The sequence below is a fragment of the Octopus bimaculoides genome, chromosome 21 (assembly GCF_046866305.1).
Source record: "Octopus bimaculoides isolate indiv1 chromosome 21, ASM4686630v1, whole genome shotgun sequence".
In the NCBI taxonomy this organism is placed as follows: domain Eukaryota; kingdom Metazoa; phylum Mollusca; class Cephalopoda; order Octopoda; family Octopodidae; genus Octopus; species Octopus bimaculoides.
In genome coordinates this window covers 1555678-1565398 of record NC_142948.1, presented here as the reverse complement: position 1 = coordinate 1565398, position 9721 = coordinate 1555678, and the positions used below count along the sequence as shown (strand labels likewise).

At 39.2% G+C, this 9721-nt stretch overlaps 1 protein-coding gene across 4 annotated transcripts in view; it reads left to right on the top strand.

Annotated features, from left to right (window-relative positions):
* The window catches only part of LOC106867642 (uncharacterized), a 13305-nt gene extending 4259 nt beyond the window's left edge, over window positions 1-9046 (top strand). The window contains exons 1-8 of one of the 4 annotated variants that reach the window (XM_089338781.1): window positions 1-750; window positions 2591-2831; window positions 3757-3834; window positions 4388-4543; window positions 4936-5012; window positions 6709-7201; window positions 7426-7503; window positions 8359-9046. The exon at window positions 1-750 is cut by the window's left edge and continues 96 nt beyond it. In XM_089338781.1, coding sequence (XP_089194907.1) covers window positions 1-750; window positions 2591-2831; window positions 3757-3834; window positions 4388-4543; window positions 4936-5012; window positions 6709-7201; window positions 7426-7503; window positions 8359-8510 — 2025 coding nt within the window. In that variant the 3' untranslated portion in view covers window positions 8511-9046. The remainder of the gene's footprint in view (window positions 751-2590; window positions 2832-3756; window positions 3835-4387; window positions 4544-4935; window positions 5013-6708; window positions 7202-7425; window positions 7504-8358) is intronic. The other 3 variants (XM_089338784.1, XM_089338783.1, XM_089338782.1) reach the window with 3 other exon arrangements.
* Window positions 9047-9721: the final 675 nt, after the last annotated feature.

Here is a 9721-nt window from a genome sequence, read left to right as displayed (position 1 = left end):
GGTTCCGTCCTCAGCCCCCTCTTATTTATCATAGTCCTCCAGGCAATCACAGAGGAGTTCAAGACAAGTTGCCCCTGGGAGCTCCTCTATGCTGATGACCTTGCCCTAATTGCGGAGTCACTATCAGAACTAGAGGAGAAGTTTCAGGTGTGGAAGCAAGGTCTAGAATTGAAGGGCCTTAGAGTCAACCTAGCTAAAACCAAAATCCTAATAAGTAGGAAGGTAGATAAAACACAAACCCCTTCAGGTAGATGGCCCTGCTCAGTATGTAGAAAAGGAGTAGGTAATAACTCTATAAGATGTACCTTATGGACACATAAGAGGTGCAGCAACATCAAAGGCAGGTTAACTAGGAAGTTAGTTTTTGTTTGTGGCAGATGTTCAGGTGCAATAAAGACTGTAAACAAACAGGAAACAACTTCTATTTCATTCCAGGGTGAAAAACTAGAGGTATTCGATAGCTTCCGCTATCTGGGCGACCAAGTTAGTAGTGGGGGTGGGTGCGCTGAAAGTGTAGCTGCTAGAATAAGAATAGCCTGGGCAAAGTTTAGAGAGCTCTTACCCCTGCTGGCGACAAAGGGACTCTCATTCAGAGTAAAAGGCAGACTGTATGACGCATGCGTACGAACAGCCATGCTACATGGCAGTGAAACATGGGCTGTAACTGCTGAGGACATACGTAAGCTCACAAGGAATGAAGCCAGTATGCTCCGTTGGATGTGTAATGTCAATGTGAATACCCGTCAGAGTGTAAGTATCTTGAGAGAAAAGCTGAACATTAGAAGCATCAGTTGTGGTGTGCAAGAGAGACGATTGCACTGGTATGGACATGTGGTGAGAATGGATGAGGATAGCTGCGTGAAAAAGTGCCACACCCTAACAGTTGAGGGAATCCGTGGAAGAGGTAGGCCCAGGAAGACCTGGGCTGAGGTGGTGAGGCAAGACCTTCGTACATTGGGCCTCACCGAGGCGATGACTACTGACCGAGACCTTTGGAAATGTGCTGTGCGTGAGAAGACCCGGCAAGCCAAGTAAGATCATTGCCAGTGCCCCTGGACTGGCTCTTGTGCGGGTGGCACATGAGATGCACCATTTTGAGCGTGGCCGTTGCCAGTACCGCCTGACTGGCTCCCGTAGGATTTTCGAGCGAGATCGTTGCCAGTGCCCCTGGACTGGCTTGTGCGGGTGGCACATAAAAGACACCATTTCGAGCGTGGCCGTTGCCAGTATCGCCTGACTGGCCTTCGTGCAGGTGACACGTAAAAGCACCTACTACACTCTCTGAGTGGTTGGCGTTAGGAAGGGCATCCAGATGTAGAAACTCTGCCAAATTTAGATTGGAGCCTGGTGTTGCCATCCGGTTTCACCAGTCCTCAGTCAAGTCGTCCAACCCATGCTAGCATGGAAAGCGGACGTTAAACGATGATGATGATGATGATGATGATGTATATATATGTATGTAAATATAACATGCACATACACACAAATGTATGTATGTGTATATTATATATACACACATATATATGAATGTATGTAAATGCATATATAATGTGTGTGTATGTATATGCACATACATGCATATATATATATATGCATATACATGTCTGTGTACACACAGACACACACACACACACACATATATATATATAAATATATGTAGACACACGTATGGTTGTTTGTAACTATATATGTGTGTGTGTGTTTGCCTATCTGTCTGTCTGTGTGTCCTAGAGTCTATTTTGTCAAAAATTCTATTTGCGCAGCTAATTTATGTGAGAAATTCTTTTTGTCAGTGAGAGTGTCTACTCCCCCCCCCATGCACACCCACTCACCTCCGCCTCACCCCTGTTACCCCCCCCCCCCATTATCCTACATGCTCACAGTCATCCAGTGACACCCCACCCATCTGTCAAACCATCCGGTCACAACCAATGCAGCCTCCCTTGGCATCTAATGAGGCTGGATGAGGAAAACAACTCCAGTCGGTATAGACACACATGCACACTCACTCACACGCACAAACACATGTACACACACACACACGCAAATATACATACATACATACATACAGACAGACGTATACACACACATACATATCTACATGTATCTATACACACAAACCTATATACATACACACAAATATACATGCATCTATACACATATAAATGCATATACATATATACATACAAACATACATATATATATATATATATATATATATATATATATATATATATATATTTCTACATATATACATATATATATATACATACACATACACAAACTTACATGTAAATATATGTATCCACCAATATACCCTTATGTAGACATATACATTCACCGTAAGCTAAAAAGGAAAACCACTCATCAATTTTGCACAGCTTCTATGTGAGAAGTTCTCAACCACAGCTCCGAGGGCCGCATTTGGCCCTCGAGCCTCCTTCTGGCAGCCCTCAACAGTCTTCCCTCTATAGACACAACAAATTATTCCGGTGGTGGCAGTGGAGGAGGAGGAGAAGAAGAAGAATTCTGCCATCATGTTCCTTTTTGGGTTTTGTTTTGATTAAAATTGAGCATATTTTTGTTTCAGGAAAATTATTCCTGCCCCAGTCCACTTGAAGAAGGATCTCTGAGAGCCCACAATTTCTACAGAGTCAGGCATGGTTCGAGTGAGCTCACTTTGAGCCAAATGTTGTCAGACAGTGCTAAGAAATGGGCTGAGATTCTCTCCAGAATGAAATACATTCACCATAGTTCCAGGAATATCAGAGGCATCAGAATTGGAGAAAATATAGCTGTCATCCTCAGTAACAAACCAGTTATTTGCAGTGGTCAGTATTATTGTTATTATTATTATTATTATTGCCTTTGAACAGCTTCTAACTCTGGAGATGTACTACGGTGTCAGCTGTTCACTACCAGTGAACTAAGGTAACACCCCTTATTTTTCGAGCACCTTCCGGAGTATTTGAGCAGTTCCAAGCAGTGCTGTTTTCTGCAAGTGCTCCACCCTTATTGCAGCCCCTATTTGCTCCATGTACTTCTCAAGATTTTTACCCACTGTTCCCAGGGCTCCAACAATTATTGGTACTACTACCACCTTTTTCACCGACCACAACTGCTTAACCTCCCAAGCTAACCTGTCATATCTATCGACTTTTCTTTCTTCCTTATTGCATACCTTGTTGTCATATTATTATTATTATTATTATTATTATTATTATCATTATTATTCACCATTTGGTAGTTTCAGGCAGATTTCTACTGCATCACTTGTTGCACCTCCATGTTGCTGAGATGTGTGCAGCATTGGGTGCTTTTTATGGTTGTCTGGTTGTATTGCATCAGTTTTGTTACAGGGTCTGATTGCAATCTTTTGTCGTATTAGCGTCCCTCTATGTTGTTTAAGCCAAGGTCAAACTTGATTTGACAGATTTGTGATCAAAGCTATTTCAAATGTGACCATCCTATCTTTTTTGACATTCCAAAGACTTCACTGCACAACATGGCCTTCCTGTTTCAAAACAAGAGATGGTAATTTGAGGGTAGTTAACTACTTTGACTTGTAGCCTAAACAACTAATTGCGTGTGTATGTGTTATGATAATGACTGGAAAATATTGCACTAATTAAGGTTATTTGTAAACGTCAGAAAGAGGGGAGGGAGGAGAGAGAAGGGGAAAGAGGAGAGAGAAGGGGAGAGAGGAAGAGAGTGTGAGAATATATGACCTGACTTTTGTTTTTTGTTGTAAACCAGGTGAAGAGGTGACTGCCCAGTGGTACAATGAAGTGGAACAATATAATTATGAACAGGGAGGAGATACAAGCACTTGTGGTAAGATGAACAATATTTCTCTTCTGTCGCTTTTAGTAAACATCCCCCCCTCTCTCTCTCTCTCTCTCCCTCTCTCTCTCCCTCTCCCTCTCTCTCTCTCCCTCTCTCTCTCCCTCTCCCTCTCTCTCTCTCTCTCTCTCTCTCTCTCACACACACACACACACACACACACACACACACACACACACACACACACACACACACACTCACATTCATACAACTACTTTTGAACCTTGAAATAAACTTGAGACAGTATTCTTTCAGTTTTATGGTCCCAAAATGGAATTGATTTGTCCAAATCCTTCTTCCCCACGCATCCCACAGTTTCCATCTCCCATTTTCCACTCATAAGATATTAATCAACCTGTGACCATAGTAAAAGAGATATTTGGCTTGCCACACCCGGGGTTTGAACCCCAAACCCCAGGGTTACAAAGAGTCCCACCCCACCCCCACCCAATACACTTTGACCACAACAACTGACCCTCACAATGAACTTTTACCTTCAATGACCTCCCAAGGTCACTGCTCCTTTGCTGTTTCTCTATTTCAGGTCATTTCAGCCAAATTGTGTGGAGGTCAAGTAGACAAATGGGTATTGGTCAAGCATCCACTACTGACGGTCACGCCATCATAGTTGCCCATTACTACCCAGCAGGAAACATCTCTGGTCATCACAACACCAATGTCTTGCCTCCGTCTTACCCTGGTGAGTTGTGGGTGGTTTGCTGTTGTTGTTTGGTCGAGGAGAGGAGTGGTGGTGGTGGTGGTGGTGGTGTGATATAGCATGGTGTGGTGTGGTGTGGAATGCACGGGAAATATATATATATATATATATAATTTTGTCAGTGAACAGGTCGTGGTCTCAAAGCGAAGAAAATATTTTGACAAATTAAATTTAGATGTTGAAGTGAATCTAACAATCTTTGTGTGTTATTTTAAATGGCTTATAAACACCTTCCACGCTGCAATTGTTTTCGTTCCAGCACACGATCTCAGATCAGGTCACTTGCTATGCAAGTACATCTCTGTGATATATATATATATATATATATATACACATATAACTATCCTGCTGTATCTGTCCATTCTTTCTTCCAGATGTGATCCCTGTGATAAACCAGACCAAACCTGCAATAACCCGACACAGCAAGCAATGTCAGAGATCAATTCCTCTGGTGAGAAACACTCTCATTATTGACAAATTCTATAGAAGAATCGGCTGTCAGCAGAAAGACATAAAGCTGACAGTTTTATGTCTTTTTGTTGCCTCAAAGTCTGCTTTCTTTCTCTTGACAAGATATCTTCTTAGTTTTCATGAACCCAGCAATGTACTTTGGCTACAGCCTGTCTGTTTTTTGCATTCCTTCACAGCAAGTTGTGGCCATAAATTAAGATAACCCGTTTAAAACAAAAGAGTGTCTGACCTTTTTGCTCCTCACATACCACTTCTGATTTCTCTATAAATTCAAATGCCTGTTTTTAAAATATCACCGATTCAGTATGTTGTTTGTTGAATATGTCATCATCAAGGTATTATCTTACCTGTTTGATACCTGTTTAAAATTTTACCTGAAGATGGTGGATTTTATGCCATGATGTAATCAATAAAATACCACCAAAACAGCTGTTGTAAATTTGTATTCTTCTTTTCATATCTCTGCCTCTCCAAGGACTAATCCTGAGTCAGATCTTTGGTTTAAATTGGATATGGTACTTGCTTATCTACATACCTGCAATAGGCTACCAACACCTGACACCCAATGGTTGTCTTATGTCATTGTGAACTATGGTACCTAACCAGCCCTGGTATCCTACATGTTGATATGCCTAGATTCTAATGAATCCTGTAACTAATCAACATTATATATATATATATATATATATATATATATATATATATATATATCATTATTAATAAATTATAGGGTAGCAAAAAAAAATTTTAGAAATTTTATTTACCACCAGTGGTCTAGCGAGAATAAAAATCAGTCAATAGACTATATATTATTCATTTAAAATACAGAGATGCCTATAATAGGACATATGACCCGCTAGAAAGAGCAGCAAAAGACTACATACCACAAAAATAGGGATAATTTCGAAAGGGAATGAAAAATAAAAACATTTACCAATCTATATTCTGTACCATGGTTTCAAGTCATCTCTGTATTTTAAATGAATAATATATAGTCTATTGACTGATTTTTATTCACGCTAGACCACTGGTGGTAAATAAAATTTCTAAAATTTTTTTTGCTACCCTATAATTTATTAATAATGATAAAAATTTTTTGCTAATTTATGAAAGAAAATCGGCATTTTTTGTATTTGCTGCCAATTAGGTAAACCGCAAATGCGCGGTAAATTTGGAAAATTACAGATATGAACATAGGCCATGCTCCCTATGACTCATGTTTATATGTTGTCTGGTTATTCTGCTGATGATAATTCGACCATTGTAAGGTATATTTTTATCTTACTAAAATGACTTGAAACCATGGTACAGAATATAGATTGGTAAATGTTTTTATTTTTCATTCCCTTTCGAAATTATCCCTATTTTTGTGGTATGTAGTCTTTTGCTGCTCTTTCTAGCGGGTCAGATGGAGACAGACAGACAGGGAAATAAACAGATGAATAGATAAGCAGTTAGATAGACACCTAAGTAGATAGGTAAATAGATTAGTAACTAAACAAAGAGGCAGAGAGATAAACTGAGAGATAAAGACATTGTTTACAGGTTTATAATCTCCCAACCAAAATACCAGATTTATTTCAAATTATTATTATTATTATTATTATTATTATTATTATTATTTTATTTATTTATTTATTTTTTCTATTCTTATTTTCTATTCTATTTTGCTTCAGACAAAAGATTCCAGCAGTTCTGTGATAGAGATCCCTACCAGAACCTCACTCAACCAAAGTCATGGGTCACCAGAAAATCTTCAGTCAAACTCTCCAGAATCCAGTTGTTCTGTGAGAAATACCTCTGCCAGAACCCTCCCCCTCAACCACACACATCCATCACCAAAGATTCTTCCATCTAATTCTTCCACAAATTCCATGATTGAGACTTCCTCACTCAACCTCAAGCATCAATCACCAAAGATTTTCCAGTCTGTCGCACAAACACTGGCCATGTTTTCCAAAGACTGTCTGGAAACTCACAACAAATATCGGCACCAACACAACAGCCCTCCGCTGCACCTCTCAGAACAGTTGAGTAAAATGGCACAAAAATGGGCCGAATCTGTTGCCAAAGAGTCTTACATATCTTACAGCAGCCAGTTGTACCGAGGCCAACAAATTGGTCAAAATATTGTATTTAGATGGACAAAGCAAGGGGCTGCCTTCTCAGGTGTGTTTTTTTATTTCTCTCTTTCTTTTTGTTTAACCCAGGGAAACCGGGAAAAGTGGATTGTCAAAACACTGATAAAGACGGTGATGGTGTGTGTGTGTGTGTGTGTATTTAGTAATAATATTAATAATGGTTTCAAATTTTTCCACAAGGGCAGCAAGGGGTGGGGGGAATGAGGGATTAATGGTTCAACATGATGGAATTATGTGTTTGTGTGTTTGCAGGTTCCGAAGTGGCAGATCTCTGGTACAGCCAAGTTAAAAACTTTGATTTCTCTCATTACAAACACCGAATGGATACAGGTACAGATCTGTTCTTCATTTTTAAATAACTTACTTGTGTGTGTGTGTGTTAATGTGTTGTCATAAAACAAGCTTCTATATTCCATACAGTTTATACTCGCCAGTCCAGTTAACTCCATCATCTCATCGTTGGACACCTCTATTTGTGGAGTGCACCTTGTTGCGCAGTTGGGTGTTGTTTCAAGGAGATTTCATTTAGCTATTATTTCTAGCTGACCGACTGACTCTATACAAGCCCAAGTTTTGTTGGTACCTTCTTAGACAAGGGACATAACTCAGTCTTCCATTGCCTGTCAATCAAGTTGTATAATGTCAGGTAGCGTTTTATCTCTGAAGCAAAATACCTATATTTGTCCTTCTGTCATACATCAGCCTTTCAGCACCTGGCATAGAACCATCGCCGCCCCCTACTCTAAAATACTAACCCCCTGTTTAGTCAAGAAGCCTTTTTCCTTTTCCCTTTTTCTTGTTCTAGACTTTGTCTTGCAAGTTACTAGGTGACCTCACTCATGTTGAAATGACCACTTGGTTAAGAAATAGCCATTGGTCATTTATAGTTTGTATATTAGATTTTACTTTTTACAGTTCAGAGACATAATTAGTTTCACTTAGATGAACCTCCTCTTATGACAAATGTAACCTTTGACCTTTAGAATTAATGGCAAAATTTTGAGGTTTATTTTAGATTTAAAAAACAGCATCCTTGACCCCTGGGGAAACACAGGAGCCAGGAACTGTGATTGTGTCGGAAATGAAGACCCAGCCTGTGTTTAAGCAAAGAAGCCTTTGAAGAATATCCATCGACTTTATTTATAGATTAATTTTTATTGATTTATTTTGATTTTTATGCTGCAGGTCACTTCACACAACTGGTTTGGAAAAACAGTCAGTATATCGGAATTGGTAAAGCTGGAAACAGTGTTGGGGCAGTGGCTGTAGTGGTCTTTTATTTCCCAGCTGGAAACATTCAGGAAGAACTGCAAGACAATGTCTTTAAAACATTCTAAAGAAACAATTTTAGTAATACAATTTCTCTCTCTCTCTCTCTCTCTCTCTCTCTCTCTCTCTCTCTCTCTATATATATATATATATATATATATATATATATTTCAATGACTACTGTGAGTCTTACAGTAATTATGGAAGACAACTCTGGGCTTATTTCAGCCTTATTAGATTTCTTCTGTGAAACCTAAATCCCACCAAATTTAGTAATGAGAGAAACACTGTGTACCCTATTGCACATTGGTCCAATGGTTCTTAGACTGACAGATATGAGACTGACCACCATCACCATAAGATCTTTCCCTACCCCACTCCACCCTCTTTCCTTTTGATAATTCAAAGCCAAAATGATGTTTATCTCTGTATAATCTTACATTGTTCATCATAGGTTTGGACAAGTTTTAAAACTTAAAACTCTTTTAATTTTATAAGAACATAGCAGTTTATTCATCCCATTCTTTTTCAATCTTCATAAGGGCCCATGTCTATGAGAAACACTATTTTGGCTGACAGAGAAAAATAAAATATTAATCAATCATTCTTGTTGTCTTTTTTTTCTTCCCTCATCACTGCACGATTTTAAAGATGTTTTTATTTCAGAGGAAGAAAAGCAGAAGCTGTAGGGTAATGGAGGTTTTGGTTGCACCCTTCCTTAAACATTTTTATATCCTGCCTCAGATTGGCATAGATAAATTATGCAGCGGAGGTTTAATCAATGTGTTCACATGACGTACTTTCCGAGGCTACCAAAATGCTCTCTCTCACTACTACCAACCACCAGTGCATTTATAAGCCTTCTATTAAACATGTAAATTCTTTTCTGTTCTAACATGTATCCCACCTTAAGGTAGGGGCCACCAGGCTCCAATCTCATCTGGCAGAGTTTCTACAGCTGGATGGCCTTCCTAACGCCAACCACTCCATATATGGGTCACCAGTGTATAAGGTATGATAGTTGTCATAGAGACTTTAGTCTCTCTCTATCACCTTTCAACAGCATTAATATATGAAGAGACATTAGAACAATTTTACAACATAATAAAAAGGTTTTATTTATGATGATGCTTGGTTTCACAATTCCTGTCATTCTTTCTTAGCCGCCGCTGATCAAGTTGTAGTTTGGTAATGGAAGGTTAAGGGCTTCCTTGATGCCTGCCAGAGGAGCAAATAGCTATCACCATCGATAGCATTGTGGTGAAGAGTGCTTCGTGGA